We start from the raw sequence: 22,017 nt of genomic DNA, 5'->3' as shown, positions 1-22,017 counted from the left end.
TTGTGGTGTTGTGGATGAGGCGGTTATTCAGGTAGTTTGGACTGTATCCGTATAAAGTCTTAAATAGTAGGCAGTAGAATTTAAATTGTATTCTTGCTGGGATCGGAAGCCAGTGCGATTGGAGATATGCTTCTGTAACGTGATCATGTTTCTTTAATGAGTAGATGAGTCTTAGTGCTGTGTTTTGGATAGTTTGTAGTTGTTTTGTTATGGTTGTAGGGCATGGGAGGTAGAGGATATTACAGTAGTCAAGTAGGCCTAATATTAAGGACTGAACTATGAGCTGGAATTGAGTTTTCTTGAAGAATTTCCGAACTTGTCTTAAGTTTCTCATGACTAAGAATGACTTTTGTATTGTTTTATTGATTTGCGGTTGCATGGTGCAGCATCTGTCGATAGTTATTCCTAGGAGTTTTAGGGTGGTTTGTATGGGGTAGTTGATTGCGTTGATTTCAATGTTGGTTATGGTTGGTATTTTGTTGTTTTCTAGGAGGATGAATTTCATTTTATCTGGGTTCAATTTCAGTTTGTGATCTTTCATCCAGGTTGTTATTGATTTTAGTGTTTGGTATATTGTGTTTGTCATGTAGAGTTCAGGTTGATCGAAGGGTATGAGAATGGTAATGTCATCGGCATAGCTGTAGGAGGTTATGCCTTGTTTGTCCAGGTGAGAGGTGAGGGAGGCTGTATAGAGATTGAAGAGAGTCGGGGATAGAGGGGATCCTTGGGGAACTCTGCAGGGGTTTGACCAAGGTTCAGATTTTTGTTTGTCTGATTTTACTCTAAAGGTTCTTGATTTAAGGAATCCTTCAAACCATGTGTATACTTTATCTGTGATACCTATTGTATCCAAGATTTGTAGTAGAATGTTATGGTCCACCAAGTCGAATGCAGCAGTAAGGGTCTAGTTGTATGAGCATCATTTTTTTTCCTGTTCTGAGATGTTGTCTGGCTGTGTCCAAGAGAGATCCTAGTAGTGTTTCCATGCTGAAGTTGTTTCTGAAGCCAGATTGTGTAGGATGGAGTATGTTATGGTTTTCTAGGTAATTGGAGAGGAATTTGGCAACTAGTCCTTCTATTATTTTGACGTAGAGTGGAATAGAGGCAATGGGTCTGTAGTTGGCTGTATGGTCTATCGGTCCTTTGGGGTCTTTGAGGATCGGGCTGATGATGATTTCGCTGAGGTTGGTAGGGTAGTGGCCATTTATTAGCGAGATTTGTATCCAGTTTAGAAGAAGAGCGCGGAATTTTATGCTGGATGTTTTTAGGAGATATGGTGGACAGTTGTTGAGGTCACAGGATGCATGGCTGTATTTTTTGTAGTATTTGTTGAATTCAGGCCATTGTATGTTGGGGAATTGAGACCATATTCTATCTGCTGCAGTAGAATCTCTATCTATGGGGAGAATTGTGAATTCGTTAGGATGGGTAGAGGTGTCATTGAGGGTAGCTCTTGCATTGGTAATTTTATTTTGGAAGTGTTCTGCTAATAGAGTGGCTGAGGGGGGGGGGAGTATTGTTAGTGGTCAGGTAGGGTTTGGTGTCGGTTAGGGTTTTTAGAATTTGGAATAGTTTTTTGGTGTCTTGGGTTTCAGTGCCTATTAGGTTGGTGTAGTGTGCTTTTCTCTTGTTTGTTGATTTTTTCCAGGCGGATTTTGTATGATCCGAGTTCGATTTTCTCCATTTTCTCTCTAGTCGTCTACATTGTCTTTTGAGTTGTAGCAGTTTGGAGTCGGACCATTTATCTGATCTCCTACTGGGTCTGGATTTGGTTTGCAGTGGGGCTAAATCATCAAAGGTGTTGGAGCAAAGTTTTTCCCAATGTAAGATGAAGTCCTCGGGGTTGTTTTCTAGAATAGTTTCATCTATTTTAGACCAGAATATGGAGGGTTTGATGTGTTTGCGTGAGGTGTATATTACTTTATTGAGTTTTGTTATAGTTTTTTTGTTGTTTTTGGTCCAGTTGATGTTGAAAGTGTAGGTGTAGTGGTCTGACCAGATGGATCTGGACCATGTTCTGTTAGATATATGAATTTCTGTTAAGGATGGTGGGTGGGTCATGAAGGCTGCAATATCAAGTTGGTGGCCTTTTTCATGAGTTGTTTGTGGATTTAGCATTTGGAAGGATAAGGCTTTGAGAAATGAGAGAAAGTTGTCTACTTGTTTGGATGATTGATCATCTAGGTGTAGATTTAGGTCTCCTAGGAGTAGGTTGTAGGTTGCTATTAGTGAGTTTTGGTATATGAAGTCTTCCACTTCGGTTCTTGCTAAAGACCAGTTTCCTGGCGCTATGTAGCAGAGCATGCAGTTTAGTGTGTCTTTTAGTGTGGTGCTTGAGAGTTGGCAAGCTAAAAGGTCCACGTACGGGTTAGATGTTTTCTCAATTATATTAAGGGTTAGATCTTGTTTGATTAAGATTGCTAGGCCTCTGCCTCTTTTTTTTTCTCTGCAGACCACTGTAATTTTGTATCCTTGTGGGCAGAATTCAGTTATTCTGGAGTCTGAATCGGAGGTTAGCCAGGTTTCTGTGAGGAATACACAGTCCAGGTTTTCTTGTGTTATCCAGGTTTTTATAAGCTCTGTTTTTGGACCTAGCGCTCTGATATTTAAATAGGCGCATTTGAGTGTGGATATCTCTGTGTGATAGTTGTGTGTTATGTTTGGATATATAAGTGATTTGGTGTACCGGTGTGGTTTAGTCTTAGTGTGTGTTGGTCTTCTTCCCCATGCTGTGGTAATGGAGTGTAGAGTGTTAGATTGTAGATTTGAGTTTCTGTCACTTGATGTTCTCCTATTTTGGAAGAGAGATTTATTTATATCTGTAGCGGGTGTAGGGAGGAGGTTATTTGCTGCTGTCTTCCCGCTGGTTAAAAGAAGGATTAACAGTATGAAGTGCTGGGCTCGTGAGGTTAGCTTCAATTTGTTTTTTTTTAATTTTGTTTTTTTTTTTGTTTGGTGGTTGGTGAAATGTGGTAGAAGGGTCTTTGGTGGTTTGGCTGCTGTTTTTCGGTTGGTTTTATGTTTGGTAGTGTTGTGGGGGTGGATCACTTGGTCGCTTCACAAAGGTGCTATGAGCGTCTTAGACAGCGTGCTGTTAGGCGCTGAATCTTTTATTGGTTCAGCGTAGTCCCGTTGGGTGGGGAGGAGGGGCGGAGTGCACTCCCACGCTGGCAAGCGTGATTTTAAAGTGTTTGAGGCTTGTACAGATGAGGACAGAGCTTGCAGGAATTGGGTAGGGACAGGAAAAGAACTCACCGGGATGGGATGGGAAAATGAGTTCCCACAGGGAGGGGAAAAATTTGTTCCCATGTCATTCTCTACAAAACTTTACTGCACTTTAATAAAAGACCCATAGAATCATTTCCATAGCACTGGTATCTATAAATAAAAATATGCACAATGAAAAACTATTGAAAAGGCTTCTAAGCTTGACTAACACTTCTGAACTCTGTATAATTTGCATTCATGGTCACCTGTAGTATTTTGTCTAGTTGAAGAACTGCTTATGAAAAATAGGAACCTATCACATATGTACAACTTGTGAATGGTTTAAGAAATTAGATTTAGAGAATACTCACATCAACAATAAGGAAATCAAGCCAGCACCAGGCATTTGTGAAATATTTTGCAAATCCATATGCCACCCACTTAAGAAGCATTTCCAGAATGAAGATATAGGTGAAGACCTTATCGGCATATTCCAGGATGATCTTTATTGTTCTCTTTTGTTCAATATATATGTCTTCAAATGCCTGTGGACAGAAGGTTTTCAAATTCATTGGTCTACAATGAACAGTAGTTGTCTGTTTATAATGTACAGAATGTTGCTGTTATTTGGGGGGAGGGGGAGTTGGTTAAGGAAACTATGGAAAAAATCCTTTCATTCTCCAGTTCAAGCAGAGCAGCAATATGCTGTGATTCTCCTTTCACTGGAAGATAAGTTTCTTTGATTCCATTAGAAAATGTACAGTACTACACTTCTCCCTCCATATTCGCAGTTTCAGCATTCACGGTTTCAATTATTCACAGTTTTTAGCTTGCTGGCTTCTCCCACCACCCCCCCCCCCCTCCCATTACATCAGCTTGCACAGAGAAATCGCCAATTCCAAGCGTTTACAGAGAAAATTGCCGATTCCCGGCACATTCTTCACCGTGTTTTGCCTCTCTTCCAGGAACAGGCCAGGTCTCCCACTATGTTATTCGCGGTTTCACCATATTCACGATGGTTTTTAATAGAAATAACATATGAAATAACATATGAAAAACAACATATGTTATGAAATAACATATGAAAAAGTTATTTGCGGGCCTGTTAATCCCCTATCAAAGTGAATACGGAGGGAGAAGTATAATAATGCATAAAGATTTGCGACACATATTTGTAATATGGAATATAGTTTTCTTCTCCACAGTATCAGAAAAGTACATATTTATGTATTTTGAAATATTTGTAACCTATTTATCAGGTATAGTTCTAAGAGGCATACGTACAATCAAATATCAATAAATGAAAAATAACATACCAAAAGAACTAATACATAAATAAAGAACTGAAATAGCAAATTTAAGCAGTTCCTAATATGAGGAAGCAAGACATATCAGATAAAAGAAGATGTGTCATTGAAAAGGCAAAAAACAATAAAAGACTGAAAACAAGATGCAGGCTATGTTTATTTATATCAAATATAAATGTGGTTAATGTTACCACCCTTCAAACAAACCTAAGGACCCGACATGGTCTGTGTTTCAGAAAACACACCTTCTTCAGGGGTCCTAACAAATATAAATGAAGATGGCTAAGGATATACAATTACAAATATGTGAAAACATAAAGACTGGACATGTGATGTCATAATGAACCAATAAAAACAAACGATCATTAGAAAATTAACTAATAATCTAAGTAATGTGATAAACAATAATGATATGTGATAACGAACACCATGGTTCATTATGACATCACATGTCCAGTCTTTATGTTTTCACATATTTGTAATTGTATATCCTTAGCCATCTTCATTTATATTTGTTAGGACCCCTGAAGAAGGCGTGTTTTCCGAAACACGGACTGTGTTGGGTCCTTAGGTTTGTTTGAAGGGTGGTAACATTAACCGCATTTATAGGCAAGCTACAATGTGGGCTCGGTGAATGTCTTCATTAAGCCATGTTGTATTGTTCTTTTCGAAAATTAGTAAAGTCTGCTTTCTTCGATAAATTTATCACTTAATTAGGTCTTTTAAAGATTGTAATTACTTTTTTAACCTTTAATTCTGGTTCTATCCTATGATATGTATGTACAGTATTTTCACGCATATAACGCGCGCGTTATACGCGTTTTTACCTACTGCGCATACCCCTCGCGCGTTATACGTGTGAGAGCGGTATACAAAAGTTTTTCTACATAGTTCCCACCCCGCCCGACGCCCGATTCACCCCCCCCAGCAGGACCGCTCGCACCCCCACCCCGAACGACCGCTCGCACGCGCTCCCACCCGCACCCGCATCCACGATCGGAGCAAGAGGGAGCCCAAGCCCTCTTGCCCGGCCGACTCCCCAACTCCCCGACAATATCGGGGAAGGAGGGAGCCCAAACCCTCCTGGCCACGGCGACCCCCTACCCCCACCCCGCACTACATTACGGGCAGGAGGGATCCCAGGCCCTCCTGCCCTCGACGCAAACCCCCCCTCCCTCCAACGACCGCCCCCCCCAAAAACCTCCGACCGCCCCCCCAGCCGACCCGCGACCCCCCTGGCCGACCCCCACGACACCCCCACCCCCCTTCCCCGTACCTTTGATAGTTGGCCGGACAGACGGGAGCCAAACCCGCCTGTCCGGCAGGCAGCCAACGACGGAATGAGGCCGGATTGGCCCATCCGTCCCAAAGCTCCGCCTACTGGTGGGGCCTAAGGCACGTGGGCCAATCAGAATAGGCCCTGGAGCCTTAGGTCCCACCTGGGGGCGCGGCCTGAGGCACATGGGCCCAACCCGACCATGTGCCTCAGGCCGCGCCCTCAGGTGGGACCTAAGGCTCCAGGGCCTATTCTGATTGGCCCACGCGCCTTCGGCCCCACCAGTAGGCGGAGCTTTGGGACGGATGGGCCAATCCGGCCTCATTCCGTCGTTGGCTGCCTGCCGGACAGGCGGGTTTGGCTCCCGTCTGTCCGGCCAACTACCAAAGGTACGGGGAAGGGGGGTGGGGGTGTCGTGGGGGTCGGCCAGGGGGGTCGCGGGTCGGCTGGGGGGGCGGTCGGAGGTTCTTGGGGGGGGCGGTCATTGGAGGGAGGGGGGTTTGCGTCGAGGGCAGGAGGGCCTGGGATCCCTCCTGCCCGTAATGTAGTGCGGGGTGGGGGTAGGGGGTCGCCGTGGCCAGGAGGGTTTGGGCTCCCTTCTGGCCCGATATTGTCGGGGAGTCGGCGGTCCTTCGGGGTGGGGGTGCGAGTGGTCCTGCCGGGGGGGATGGATGTATCGGACGTCGGGGGGGGGGCATCAGACTTTCAGGATGGGGACAGACCTTCAAGGGGGACAGGCAGACCTTCAAGGGGGGACAGACCTTCAAGGGGGACAGGCAGACCTTCAAGGGGGGACAGACCTTTAAGGGGGAAGGAGAGTCGGGGCAGTGCACGGAAAGTCAGGGAGGGTGAACGGAGAGTCGGGACAGCGCACGGAGAGGCGGGGCAGTGCACGGAAAGTCAGGGAGGGTGAACGGAGAGTCGGGACAGCGCACGGAGAGGCGGGGCAGTGCACGGAAAGTCAGGGAGGGTGAACGGAGAGTCGGGACAGCGCACGGAGAGGCGGGGCAGTGCACGGAAAGTCAGGGAGGGTGAACGGAGTGTCGGGACAGCGCACGGAGAGTCGGGGAGGGCGAAAGGAGAGTCGGGGTGGCCAGAGGAGAGTTGGGGCGGGCGAAAGGAGAGTCGGGGTGGCCAGAGGAGAGTCGGGGCGGGCGAAAGGACAGTCGGGCTGCATGCGCGTTATACCCGTGAGCGCGTTATACAAAAGGTTTTATACATAAAATCATGGTTTCTGCGCGTTATACCCGTGTGCGCGTTATACACGGGTGCGCGTTATCTGCGTGAAAATACGGTACTTCACTGATTGTTCAATTTCTTATGGTGTAAACTTCTTGGGTATTGGCGGTATAAAAGAATAAATTTATTATTATTATTATTATTATTGTCTGCAGTCTTTTCTTGTTTTTTGTCTGTTGCTCCCCATCTACTACAGTCCTTGTTGGATTTTTTTCCTTGTTTTTTTGTCATTGAAAAGGCATTCAGATGTAGAACAGTCTTAAAACTCAGCTGCAAAGGTAGAAAAAAAAAAGTATTAACTATGAAGCATGAGGGGTGGAAGGCTAAAGACTGGTATGGCTGCAATAAGGCATTCAAATATGAAGAACGTATCGAACACAACACCTGAAATGCAATCAACATTAGACTAAAGTTTTCTTGAACAAGAAAAAACCAACAAAGACCATAAAGAAAATGGATCAATAAGAGTAGAAAAGGCTAGGAAGTATAAGAGGAATTTAAACAGGAGTAGCTAGACCAGGGGTAGACAATTCCAGTCCTCAAGAGCCACAGGCTGGTCAGGTTTTCAGGATATCCACAATGAATATGTATGAGATGGATTTGCATGCACTGCCTCTTTCTCATGCATATTTATTGTGGATATCCTGAAAACCTGACCTGCCTGTGGCTCTCGAGGACCAGAATTGCCTACTCCTGAGCTAGACATATAAGAGCAATAAGAGCAGGAGAGGATAGGAAGTATACATGTATAGATAGTCACCGTGGAAAAAGGAAATTAAAGGAGAGCTACTATGGATTTTCTTTTTTCCACGTTTGTATTGCATTTTCCAAGAAATGTGTTCATCTACATGAATTTTAGAATAAGTCTTTCCTATTTTTAAAATGAACCGTGCTACTGGGACCAGCAGAAGCCAAGCTTCCATTTTAGAGGAAAGAGATTGCCTTTTCCTCTCCCCTCCCCCACACATAATCTTATTACTAGTACCACTATTTATCATTTCTATAATGCTGAAAGGCATACACAGTGTTGTACATGTACATTTAATATGCAATAGAAGGTCCCTGCTCAAAAGAGCTTACCATCTAATTTAGATAGGCAGAACATATAGAGATTGGGGAGTTTCTTGCAGAGAGAATGGTAGGATGGATATAGGTATTAGAGAATGACAGAGGGACAAATTTTTCCCCGTCCCCGCAGAAACTCAATTTCCCCATCCTGTCCCTGTGAGTTTTGTCCCTGTCCCATTCCTGTAAGCTCTGTCTTAACCGCACAATCCTCGAACACTTATGATTTTAAAGTGTTTTAGGCTTGTGCAGATGAGGTTGCAGGAATGGCACAGGGACAGGAAAAGAACTCACGAGGATGGGATGGGAAAATGAGTTCCCGAAGCGACAGGGAAAAATTTGTCCCCATGTCATTCTCTAATAGGTATCTTACCGAGAGTGGGTGTTAGGAGTTTCATAGCAGCTGCATAAAAATGGGCTTTTAGCTTGGATTGGAATACTACTAGAGAAGGAACAGTAGGGCTCCTTTTACAAAGTCACAGTAGAAGTTTCTACCACGGGCCGGAAAGGTAAATGCCCCAATGCTCGTAGAAATTCTACAAGCATCAGAGCATTTATCTCGCCAGTCCATGATAGAAACCTCTACTGCAGCTTTGTAAAAGCCAGTATTAGTTTTCATGTAGTGAATTAGCTAAGGCTTCTATGTGTAGATGGCAGCCTTCCTCTCCAAAGGGAGGACAATACCTCTAAACCTATGAGTAACATCTGATTCCACTAGAATCTATATACTGGAAGAAGCATGCGAAGTGAGATTGTGCAGGGGAAGAATGCCAGATTTGAAATTCATTCTACAAATGTTTCACAAATTCAGAGAAAGCCTGCTGGGCTAGCCAAGTGTTTGGTCATCTGCTATGTGAGAGGCTAAGCTGGACGCTGCCACCTCTCTCAGTTGTGCCACGCAGCACATGGTGCAACAACGCTCTTGAGGCTCTAAATATGCACAATCCTGGTAAGAATTCACATCAGGAGAGCCCAAGGACTCCATCCCAACAAGTTTTGAGGCAAAAAAATTGCAGTTTTTGAGAAGCAGGGAGCTTTTGAAAAAAAGATTGCTACAAATCCAAGATGGCCGTCGTTATGAAAATCGCATCAAAAACGCAATATTTTTTTACATTAAACAAAGTACAAAAATGGCGATTTTAGGATTTTTCAGGAGGGGGGATACAGGGGGGCATGCAGAAATCCTCAAAACTTTGAATTTCAAACCCCTCGATTCACCTCACAAGCTGTTACAGCCTTTACTCACTATGACCTGTGTCTGAAAATATGCCTCAGCTCTCCTTCAGTAGCTGGAATCAGAAAATCACTGCCTCATGCTTGGAATGGTTGTGAAACACTGATCTTCAGACTGTCAGTCAGACCGTATGCCTGACTGTACCTCCATCCATGTGGACTGACAGATGCACTCAGGGCCAGGTGGAGGTGAGAAGATGCAACCTGTAAGACACCGCTGAGTCTCCAACAGATACCAAACAACCTGCGCTCAAACCTTTGTTCAGCAGAAGGAGAAAGAGGGGGATGGCCCCGAGCTCCTATGCAGGATGGTTGACAGGTACCACCGGAGATTAGCCTATCTGCTGCTGACCGAAGTCTGTGTGATCTTAATGTAGGCAGAGCTGAATAATCGCTCCGAGCACCAGAAACCCCTAAAAAAGGATGAAAAACACACTGAATAAAATAATAAACTCTGGAGAGCAGAACAAACACATTCCTGCAGGCTTGCGTGCAGAAGGGAAAAACTGTAGGTGGAGCTAAGGACCCCACAGGAGGCATGGAGAAAAAAATTTGGAGTGGATTCCTTTCTGCAGATGGCATACGGCCATTGGGACACTACCAATCTTTCTAGAATGTCTCACCTATTGCACTGGAATAGTGATTAGTACTTGATTAAATAATTAGCTTGTATACATATTGGGATCCATATCCAAATTTGGGCAACTTACTCTGGATAACCTATAAATTCGAAGAATCTGGGAGAATAATGTATTCAATTTAGAAAGGTTATGGAAAACCTAGATTGGAGTGCCAATATAAAGAGTAAAAGCTTTTTGAAAGCATGCTTTCCCTGCCCTCAATATTATATTTCACGTAATGTTCCACTGTATCTTACTCTCCAATGTACAGAGATAGAAAGAGCCATATTCTGTAAATAGCACCATAAGTTAGGCACCTTGATCATACCTACTCGTAGCTTAATTGCTTTAATCAGCACGGCAATTGACCACACCATTAAAAAATGATTAAAAACTTATTTTAAAAAGTAGCACCGGAATCACGCCTAAGAAATGATGTCTAGTGGTGCCTAATGTAACCAGCCTCAGTCTGTAGTTCTGTAATACCAGTCTTACTTTATCCTTAATGTACTATAGTCATTTAGCCAAGTTACCTCAGGCTAGATGTACAGTGTACAGATGAGGTCTGAACCAATCAAATCTTGACTGAGTTGTCAAGAAAAACCTGACTGAGATGAAATTTGAAATTAATTGAGAATCAGCCTCAATGTTACAAATAGCACAAATATGGGGGGGGGGTTTAATTGCAAAAGATTTTTTAATTGCAGTTTGCCCAAATAAATATTTTAAAACCAATTTAAGAATTTCAATAAGTAGTTAAAAACTTTAAAATTACCTTGGACTTAGGGTTAAAAATAATTTCTAAACATTTTTCCAATTTAAATCTTAGTGTACATTTGACTCCTATCTACCCAACTAACTAGATCCAGTATTCCTATTTCCAATTACAATTCTGAGGTAAGAATTTTGATAAGCTTATTAGCTAGTATAAACTGTAAGTTCACAAATAATTTGTGTGTGGGGGAGGGGGTGGTAGTGGTTCACATGTATTTTACCCAGGTAAATATATTGTTGTGTTTTACGCCTTTTCATTCTCACCTTCTCACTTAGGGTCTGATTACGGTGCAGGATCCAGACTGCTAGGTACCTCTGTAGACACAATTCTGGCGCCTTGTTTAGAGGCACCTGTAAACATCTACATTTTTTTTTAAAACAGTTTAATTGATTTTATACTATGTGGTCAATTACTTCACCAATTAAAATCAATTAAACCAATTACGTTAGACCGCGGTACGACGCTGTTTAGAGAATCTGGGCTTAAGTGTTTAATATGATAGTTAGGAAGGCCTGCATACACTCTGTTGGAGTAGTGAAACCAAGAGGTTACTGAAGCAACTGGGGAAGAACTATTTACTCGGTCCCTTAAAACCTACAAAAATGCAAAATAAATCTCCTCTGGGTATCTCCAAAGGTTAAATGTTCTGTTGCAGAACATGATAAAAGAGATAGGATGTGCCAGTAGCTTACTGACAGTTACATAAACAATTTGTTTGGGGTGCTGGGAAGAATGCCTGCTCACTCAGTTGAATATAATAGAGGTTTTAGATAAAAGAAAACAGAAACAGCCTGCCTTATTCATAACTGCTATTTAAAGCAAGATCTTACAACAGTGAAAAAGAAGATAAAGAGGCTGAAAGATTATGCCACCTGGGTCTGTTGCCAAACAAGTCGGCAAACTGGAGGAAGTGTAGCCTCCCAAGCGCTAGTGGAATTCAATAAGATTATGAGTGGCTTGGAGAGAAAAATTACACAGGCAGAACAGCAGCTGACGATAGCAAAGATCACTCGTTTTGTGGGCTGTGAGGCTATAGAGAGGGGAATAAACTGTGACAGAAATTCATGGATTTCTCAGGGGACCACTGGAAGTCTCACCTTAGAGAAGAGTCGGCTAGTTCACGTGGGGAAGAAGAATAAGAAGAGGATAAGCACTGTAAAAACGCTAGGCGCAAAATCTATATATACTACGTATCAACAAGGGATCCAAGAGGAAAAAGAACAAGGAACCGGCATGGCTCACTGTAGTGAAGAAAACTTCATTTAAGGAATGGAAAAGGTCAAGAACGGACGAAAACTGGAATAAACACAAGCAATATCAATGCAGGTGCCACAAGGCGGTAAAAGGAGCCAAAAAGAGACTACAAGGAAAAAATTGCCAAGGAGGCGAAAAACTTCAAGCTGTTCTTTCGATATATTAAGGGGAAACGACCCATGAAGGAAGTGGTGGGACCGTTGGATGACCATGGAATAAAGGGAGTGCTAAAGGAGTACAAAGCAATCGCTGACAAACTGAACACATTTTTTGCATCTGTATTTACCTAAGAGGATATACACAGCATACCGGAACCCATCAGGCTATATACTGGAAATGAACACGGGAAACTGACAGGATTAACGGTCAGTGTAGAAGAGGTATGCAAGCAGATTGATAGGCTTAAGAGTGATAAATCCCCGGGCATCCATCCGAGGGTCATCAAGGAACTGAAAGGGACTGCTTCAACTAATAGCCAATCTGTCGATCAAATCGGGAAAGATTCTGGAAGACTTGAAGATGGCGAATGTTACGCCGAGCTTCAAAAAGGTTCGAGGGGAGAACTGGGAAACTATAGACCGGTAAGTCTGACCTCAGTACTGGGAAAGATGGTAGAGGCGCTGATAAAGGACCACATCATTAATCACCTTGATGGACACAGTCTGATAAGGACCAGCCAGCACGGTTTCAGCAAAGGCAGATCTTGTTTGATGAACTTGCTGCACTTTTTCGAGGGAGTAAACAGGCAGATAGACAAGGGCAACCCGGTCGACACTGTATATCTGGATTTTCAGAAGGCGTTCGACAAGGTTCCTCATGAACAACTACTTCGGAAAATTGCGAGTCATGGAATAGAGGGTGAAATACTCACATGGATTAAAAACTAGCTGGAGCATAGGAAACAGAGATTGGGGGTAAATGGACAATACTCAGACTAGAAGAGCGTCACCAGTGGGATGCCGCAGGGCTTGGTGCTTGGACCTGTGCTCTTCAACATCTTTATAAATGATCTGGACATTGGTATGACGGGTGAGGTGATTAAATTTGCAGACGATACGAAGTTATTCAGAGTAGTGAAGACATAGGGGGATTGCGAAGATCTGCAACGTGACATAATCAAGCTCGAGAAATGGGCATCGACATGGCAAATGAGGTTCAACGTGGATAAGTGCAAAGTGATGCATGTTGGTAACAAAAATCTCATGCACGAATACAGGATGTCCGGGGCGGTACTTGGAGAGACCTCCCAGGAAAGAGGCTTGGGAGTTCTGATCTAGAGAATAACACGGTGACAAAATTCATCACCGTTCCCGTCCCCGTGGATAACCGTGGGAAATAATCCCATGTCATTTTCTAGTGTCTATTTCAACCTCGGTCCTTCTACACCAGCATTCTTCAAAGCAAAGCTTGCGGATCAGTGGTTGTGCCCATTCATACTCTGATTCTTCCCTCTCTCCTTAAAGAATGACATGAAGATGGTTTGGACAGGAACGGTGATGAATTTTTTCACCATGTCATTCTCTATTCTGATCAACAAGTTGATGAAACCGTCCGCGCAATACACAGCGGCGGCGAAAAGGACGAACAGAATGCTAGGAATGATAAAGAAGGGGATCATGAACAGATCAGAAAAGGCTATCATGCCGCTGTACCGGGCCATGGTGTGCCCTCACCTGGAGTACTGCATCCAGCACTGGTCGCCACACATGAAGAAGGACACGGTACTACTCGAAAGGGGCCAGAGAAGAGCGACTAAAATGGTTAAGGGGCTGGAGGAGTTGCAGTACAGTGAGAGATTGGAGAAACTGGGCCTCTTCTCCCTTGAAAAGAGGAGATTGAGAGGGGACATGATCAAAACATTCAAAATACTGAAGGGAATAGACTTAGCAGATAAAGACAGATTGTTCACCCTCTCCAAGGTAGGGAGAACAAGAGGGGATAGATTCCGTACAAATGTAAGGAAGTTCATCTTCACCCAGAGAATGACAGAAAACTGAAACGCTCTTCTGGAGTCTGTTATAGGGGAAAACACCCTCCAGGGATTCAAGACAAAGTTGGACAAGTTCCTGCTAAACTGGAACGTATGCAGGTCTTTGACCTGGGGGCCGCCATGTGAGCGGACTGATGGGCACGATGGACCACTGGTCTGACCCAGCAGCGGCAATTCTTATGTTCCACTGTTCTGTTACAAATGTGAGAAAGATGGGCATTCTGCCCTGGTGCAATACAATTGATTAACGAGTGAAAAAGTGCCAAGCAATTCAGAACATCCTCTTTTAAACTAGGAAAATAACTCCCCAGGTGGACTGCTAGAGATGCCTACATCTTGCATATTATAGAGGGACATTCTCTAAAGAACATCCAAGTCAGAATTGGGACATCCTGCTCATATGAGTAACATCTAAAAAAATAAGGTCCATCTCACAACCATTTTCGAACAGGAAAAACATCAGGATTTCTTGTTCAAAAATATGTGAGGATAGTCTCACACTGAAATCATCCAAAATATGGAAAAAAAAAAACAAATCCCAGGCACAAAACTGTCCATCTTGCATCATTTGTACAAATATGGCCTCACAGGCATCCCTACAGAGCAGAGGCAGCTTAGTGGCCAGTTGCAGTGGACTTTAAACAACAGGACCCAGGTACAAATCACAACTTAATTCCTTTCTAAGTTACTGGGAGCTCTCCAGCTGCATCACTACAATAGTCATCATGCATGCAGATGTCTTGGAAATTCAGGTACAGTACATATGTCTATGTTCCAGGAGGGCTCACATATCTGTACAGAAATAAAATGAAAACTGACTGACTAGGGTACTCCTAACTCTTGCTTGCTGCTCTATTAGGAACGGCCATAATTCTTGAACCTGTCATACATCCTGGTATCCACGGTCACTTTCACTTCTTAGTGGGAAAGGAGTGAGTCAGCAACACTGGTAGATGTTGTGTTTACATTCAGCTTCTACCTGAAATTCTTCTATTACTGTGACTTTAAGGTTCTATTTAAGTACAGTTTTAGTAGCAGCCAAAAAAAGCAAACAGGATGCTAGAAATTATTAAAAAAGGAATGGTTAACAAGTCTAAGAATGTTACAATGCCCCTGTATTGCTCCATGGTGCGACCTCATCTGCAGTATTGCGTTCAGTTCTGGTCTCCTTATCTCAAGAAAGATATAGTGGCACTAGAAAATGTTCAAAGAAGAGCGACCAAGATGATAAAGGGGATGGAACTCCTCTCATATGAGGAAAGACTAAAAAGGTTAGGGCTCTTCAGCTTGGAAAAGAGACAGCTGAGGGGAGATATGATTGAAGTCTACAAAATCCTGAGTGGAGTAGAACAGGTACAAGTGAATCAATTTTTCACTCCGTCAAAAATTACAAAGACTAGGGGACACTCGAAGTTACATGGATATACTTTTAAAATCAGTAGGAGGAAATTTTTTTCACTCAGAGAATAGTTAAGCTCTGGAACACGTTATTAGAGATTGTGGTAAGAACGGATAGCGTAGCTGGTTTTAAGAAAAGTTTGGACAATTTCCTGGAAGAAAAGTCCATAGTCTTTTATTGAGAAAGAAATGGGGGAAGCCACTGCTTACCCATTCGTCAATTCAAGCTAAGTTTTACTTTTTCTGGAGTTGGCTGGGGGATTCTTAGAGTGGTATCTTGGCTCTTATTTTTTGTGTGATTTATTTATTCATTTTTTGTACTTTTGATTATTCACTGCACTATTATTCACTATTATGTTAGGTACACGGGAGATATCCAGTGATGGTGTGCAGGTAGGGGCTTCCCGCCTCTGCCTTATTGAGTTAAGCGCTGGAGGTTCTCCTCCCTTCACTATTACCTCACACTGAGGATATCCCGTCTCATTATCATCATTTTGGTTGTGGTGCACATTAATTCAGGGTGTTTTACCCCGTTTCACACATTTTTGTCCAAGATACCACCCTCAGAACCTATTGACTTCACTGCTTTTTTGCTGCATCTTTTGTAAGTTCCTTTGGCAGTGCCTTTTGGAGTTTTTTGGGTGCCCTGGATCTGTAGCATGGAATGCTACTACTCATTGGGTTTTGGCCAGGTACTAGTGACCTGGATTGGCCACCGTGAGAAAGGGCTACTGGGCTTGATGGACCATTGGTTTGACCCAGTAAGACTATTCTTAAGTTCTTAGTAGCCTTCATACATAACAGTGGTCAGATGCTCAGTCAGGACATCTTTTTGTACCCTGGATGTGACAAAAACAGGTCTAGACAAAAATGTCCTTTTTTGCTAGGATGTTTCTTCCCACTCCATTATCACTGAATGAAATCCTAATTTTAGGCCTTCCCCTAGTCCAACCCAAAACATGCCTCCAACACACACCCTTGCTATTTGACTGCAGTCTAAAATATCCAAATTCTGCTGTTTAAAAATCACGATTTAAACATTTTTGGCAGATGGATAGGTTTTTTTTTTTTGGTTTTTTTTTTTGGGGGGGCCTTTTGAGGTGTCCATCTGCTTTGAAAATGAGTGCCATAGTCTAATCAGCAGAAGAAAAGTGAAGCATAAGAAGCATTTACATCCCTGAAACAAAGAAAGCCAGGCTGTTTAGTGTGTGTGTGTGTATGTGTGTGGGAGGGATATGTCATGCCCTTAATTCTACTCACAGTGTATAGTGTTCAGGTCTCCTGCATACTGTGTCCCTTGTGACATATATTTGAGAAGCCTCCTAAGACTGCACATACTGATATGAATTTTTTTTTGGTAAAAATGGCGGTATATCAAATAAAATAACTCTAACTGTACTGTATCAAACTTTCTGAGGCTGCAACTCCATTATCACAAGCACAGTCAGTATGTGAACCCCCCAGCCCAAGGCCTACCTTGTGTTTCATTCTGTTGCTTCTGGCCGTCCTCTAATATCACAGCCAATTCTGTTATCATTCCTCATTTTCAGCAGACCCTGTGCAGGATAATTTGTAGCATGAACTTAACAGGAAGTGCAGGATGGTGTTTCTGTTTTCAGTCAGCCACGATCATGTAAAAAGTATTGGTACTGGATGTCAAAATGTCTTCTAACTAGGGTACATCGAAGTTCAAGCTTCATTCCCTCAGAAAGATTACAGCAAATGAATACTGTATCGATTTCTAGACATCCATAAAGATACAGAATTTTTCAGAGTATCAAGAAGGAGTGAACAGAATGCTTTCTAGGCTGATTCAAGATGCTATCATCTGGGAAGAAATAGGATGAGAAGCATGACTTGCAGCATTCCAGAAGCAAGAGGTTTACTCAGAAGAGAAAGAGGGCATAATATCACACTGACATTGTGCAGGGGATACAGCTATACTGGAATCAGGTTGTTATATGGATCAAACATTCAATACAAGGGACTATTTCCTCACTGGTCGCCATACATGAAGAAAGACACGGTACTACTCGAAAGGGTCCGGAAATTGCGACTAAGATGGTTAAGGGGTTGGAGGAGCTGCTGTACAGTGAAAGATTAGAGAAACTGGGCCTCTTCTCCCTTGAACAGAGAAGATTGAGAGGGGACATGATCAAAACATTCAAGGTACTGAAAAGGATAGACTTAGTAGTTAAGGACAGGTTGTTCACCCTCTCTGAGGTAGGGAGAACAAGAGGGCACTCTCTAAAGTTGAAAGGGGATAGATTCCGTACAAACGTAAGGAAGTTCTTCTTTACCCAGAGAATGCTAGAAAACTGGAACGCTCTTCCGGAGTCTGTCATAGGGGAAAATACCCTCCAGGATTCAAGAGAAAGTTAGACAAGTTCCTGCTGAACAAGGACGTACGCTGGTAGTGCTAGTCTCAGCTAGGGCGCTGGTCTTTGACCAGAGGGCCGCCGCATGAGTGGACTGCTGGGCATGTTGGACCACTGGTCTGACCCAGCAGCGTCAATTCTTATGTACTCAGGAAGGAGTTTTTAAATTCTCCAAAACGGAGAAGAGACAATTGGACACTGAAGAAGGTCCAAAGAAAGTAGATTCATCTCTTACTACTTTAAAAATCTACAGCTGGGTCTATGGTTAAAGATAGTTCTTTGGTATACGCTCAGTTGAAACTGAAGGAGGACAGTTTTCATTCTACATACACCAGAATATTGAATTTTCCAGTGACTCATTACTTAGCCCCTTAGAACTTTTTAACATGCATCAAAGAGAAAATTTGCATTATTCACAGCTTGATTCTTTATCAGCTGAGAATATTTATTATCTATTCAGAGGTTCCAAGGTGACGATGAGTGAGAGTTCAGATTTAGATCAGATTATATCAGCAGATACCCTTGATATTTCCCAACTTTTGGAGCCTTCTTGAGACCTTATTATTAAATGTGCTATTCTTAGTGTCTTTTCACTCAAGTTTTAAAAAAAATGCTATTTTAAATTGCATTTCTCCAAGAGGCAGATCCCAATTCGTGAGTAAATCCAAGTCTCAGTTAAAAAAAAACTTACTAAACTGCATTAGGTACTACAACAACACTACCAGAGAAATTAAAATAAAAAGGGCTTGCTGCAGGGGAAGCTCAGGTGTCATGCATTCATTTTGGGATTGGCAAACATTACCCACGTAGTAAAAAATAACATTTATTTTTTAGAGCTGGGTGCAGGTTTGGGGACAGAAAGTGAGTGTGTTCTGTGCTAATCAGTTAGTACAACTACATTGCCACACGCTGATTAGCATGAGGTTAGCGTGCAAGTCTTTACTGCCTACATAATGGGTAGCAAAATCAAAATCAAACTCTTACATCAACCTACATTTCTTGATAAACTCATTATTCCTCAAAGTTCCACTTGTACATTAAGATCATCGGACCACAAACTTCTCTATATTCCATCCCTAAAAGACTTCTATTATACTCGCAAAACAAATTTCGCTATAACTGCCCCTACATTATGGAACTCACTTCCACTATACCTTCGCGACGAACAACAATTAGCCAAATTCAAGACAAATCTAAAGACTTTCTTATTTCGGGACGCTTTTAATCAAACCTAAAAATTTTTATTTTTTTTTCTCTCGTTCTCTCTCTCTCTTTTTTCTTTCTTTTATCAGGCAAGCATCCATCATCTTCACGCCTCCCCTTCCTTTCGTTCAATCCCCCCCCCCACTTTTCCCATTTCTTCTATACAATGTAACTTTTTCCCTTTCCTCCCCTATTACCCTCACTCTCCAGTACGTCAAGTCTTTGTCATCTATGTTTAATTTTAGATATCTTCATGCACATTCTACTACATTTAAACTCTTTATTAATTTTATTGTTAACCGGCCAGACATTTGTTTGATGGTCGGGATATTAAAAACTAATAAACTTGGAAACTTGGTAGCAGTAGAGGCTCATGTGCTAATGACCATGCGCTAATGGAAAAATTAGTGTGTGGTCATTAATGGGGAAATTATCATTTCCATGTTACATGGCCAATTTTCCTCAGCGGTAAAATGTCCAATTTTTAAATTTTCTTTATTAATGTCCATGCACTAATTTTCCAATTAGCATGTGGCCTTTAGCACGTGAGACCCTATTGCCATCTATTTTGCAGGCAGTAAGGGCCTTAGTTAGGCACTGTTAGGCACCATAATTGAGGCTGCTTAACAACGCCTAACTCAAATTCAAGTCTAGCCTAAATGAAATCAGTTTGAATTGTGTGATAATTGACCATGCCATTGAAGTTAATTGAGTAATAATTAAAAAAAAAGAAAAAAAGAAATCACAATTAAAAGTTAGGCCTGGAATTCCACGTGGTGCCTAGCAATGCCTAAGGGGTCCTTTTATTAAGGGGTTAGCGCGTCGGACATTTCATCACACGCTAACCCCCATAGCCGGCTAAAAAACTAATGCCTGCTCAATGCAGGCATTAGCGGTTAGCGCAGCAGGCGGTTTAACGTGCGGTATTAAGCACGTTAAACCTCTACCGCAGCTTGATAAAAGGACCCCTAAGTAAAGATGTCGATGCCTAATGACGCCTACCTGAAAAACAGGTGTGGTTAGGGTAGAGAATAGACATGGTTGAGTTAGGTGACACTAGGCGTCCAAGATAGGTGCCAGTAAATTAAGTCAGTGAAAACCTGGCCTAATGTAGTGGTGCCTTCCTTTAGGATGCCTAAGTCTGCTTAGGTTCTGCTAGGCATGATTCTACAAACTGCGCCTAGCAGTTGATTGACAACTGTAAAGATTGGCGCCTAAGGGTTAATGTGCTAACCATACATTAATCGGTCAGCGTATGTCAATGTAGCTGCATTAACTGATTAGCACAGAGCACATCCATTCTCGATCTCAAGACCCAACTACAGTGCTAAAAATTCAATTTTATTTTTCAATGTATGGGTAACACACGCCAGTCCCAAAATTACTGTGGGATGCCTGAGAGTACCTGCGGTAAAGAGTGGGGGAGAGTGTGGCACAGTGGTTAAAGCTACAGCCTCAGCACCCTGTGGTGGTGGGTTCAAACCCATGCTGCTCCCTGTGACCCTGGACAAATCACTTAATCCCCCCATTGCTCCTGGTATATTAGATAGATTGTGAGCCCACAAGGATAGACAGGCAAGACTGTTCATACCGCATTAACATCCCAGATCCCTACATTTGACGATCAAAACCTCCTCTCTGTACTCTCTTTAAAGATCAAGGGGATGTTATGGGGGAGGGGTTTGCTTGGCGGCAAGAGAGAGTGGGCATTTCTCCCACTGCCGGGGATGTTTTTTGCAGCGGGATAGATGCCCACTCTCTCGCAGCCAAGCAACAGCACCCCACCCCCAACATCCCCTTGGCAGCAGGAGAGGAGGGCTATAATACATGCGCTCAAGAAGAGTGCTTTTACCACTCCCACTAAAAAAAAGTATAATTTATGAGAATCATGTAATTTTTTTTTTTTTTTTAATTAGCCACAGTCAAAACACACGCCACAAGATGCACTTTTAACAGTGCTGTACCGGCACCTCCGGCCCAGTTGCTGATTTTGTAACCAAAAGCCGATACCGTTCTTGGAGAATGACTCAGCTCGTTTCAATATTCAAGAGTTCATGTGATAATTCGATAATCCGCTGCTAAAATGCATGCAGGCTAAACCGTCTGGAACCAGTTTAGTTTTGAGAATCTGGCCCTCACTGATCTTTATTTCAGTATTAACACATAAGTAATATGTAAAAAGTTGAAATATAGATCTACTTAAGTTATATTGATTTTACTTACCAGAGCACCACTGCTCATAAGAATCATAAAGATAATGAAGGTCTCAAACCAGTTGTGTTCAACTATCTTGAAACATGTTTTTCTGAGATTCCACCATTGCTTTCCTCTCCCCGATTCAATACTAACTTGGCAACATGTAAACTTCTGTACACAACCTGAAAGATATAATATATTTTGGAAAATTAGAAGAGACTGAATTTTGTAAGTAGTACTTTACTTTGGTACTTCCTATATATTTTTTTTAAATCATTCAATTTTTATTAACTGTTCACAGCGTAAAACACAGTAACAATAAAACCAACAAAATTCAATCTTCATTATTCTTAAAATAACTCTGAATCATTGCTTTATTTCTTACTCAGTATAAAATTATTAAGATCAAATGAGCAATGCACGTTCAGCCCACTTTCTATAGGTTGGGAAAGGGACATCCAAGGTGGGATGCTGACCATTTGTAGCCTTTTTCACAAAATGCTTGCTGAAAGCAGCACCTATATTAAATTACATATAATAGTAAAAACTGTATGATACAGTATAGTGCCACATACAGTGGTAATGGCCATTTTCTACAAAAATATATTCATTAAGGGAAGATTAGGTTCTGACCTCGATAATCTTCTTTCTAGTAGAAAGGCATGAGTCTTGAACCAGTTGAGTATTCACCTCTGCTCATGAGTTTGTGTAGAAAGCGTCGTCTACATCTTTTGGCTCTGCCTTTTACATTATTGGGCTATGTTGTTTCTCCTCAGTTCATACCAAATCAGTCGATAACCACAATAAGAGAGAAATAAAGAGGAGGGGCACAGGGAACTCCCTGACAAAGCCAAGACTGTTCTGCTCTTAAATGAA

The 22,017-nt window shown here is 42.3% G+C and overlaps 1 protein-coding gene across 5 annotated transcripts in view; it reads right to left on the bottom strand.

The window, feature by feature from the left end:
- Positions 1–22,017, bottom strand: part of LOC117360465 (sodium channel protein type 2 subunit alpha-like) — a 526,898-nt gene that overhangs the window by 77,611 nt on the left and 427,270 nt on the right. For all 5 annotated transcript variants that reach the window (XM_033944237.1, XM_033944239.1, XM_033944238.1 and 2 more), the window contains 2 exons: positions 21,169–21,323; positions 3,579–3,752 (listed from right to left, as the gene is read on the bottom strand). In XM_033944237.1, the coding sequence (XP_033800128.1) occupies positions 3,579–3,752; positions 21,169–21,323 (329 nt within the window). The remainder of the gene's footprint in view (positions 1–3,578; positions 3,753–21,168; positions 21,324–22,017) is intronic.

The sequence above is a fragment of the Geotrypetes seraphini genome, chromosome 5 (genome assembly GCF_902459505.1).
Source record: "Geotrypetes seraphini chromosome 5, aGeoSer1.1, whole genome shotgun sequence".
NCBI lineage: Eukaryota > Metazoa > Chordata > Amphibia > Gymnophiona > Dermophiidae > Geotrypetes > Geotrypetes seraphini.
The sequence above is the reverse complement of the archived record's forward strand: the minus strand, read 5'-3'. Positions and strand labels throughout refer to the sequence as shown.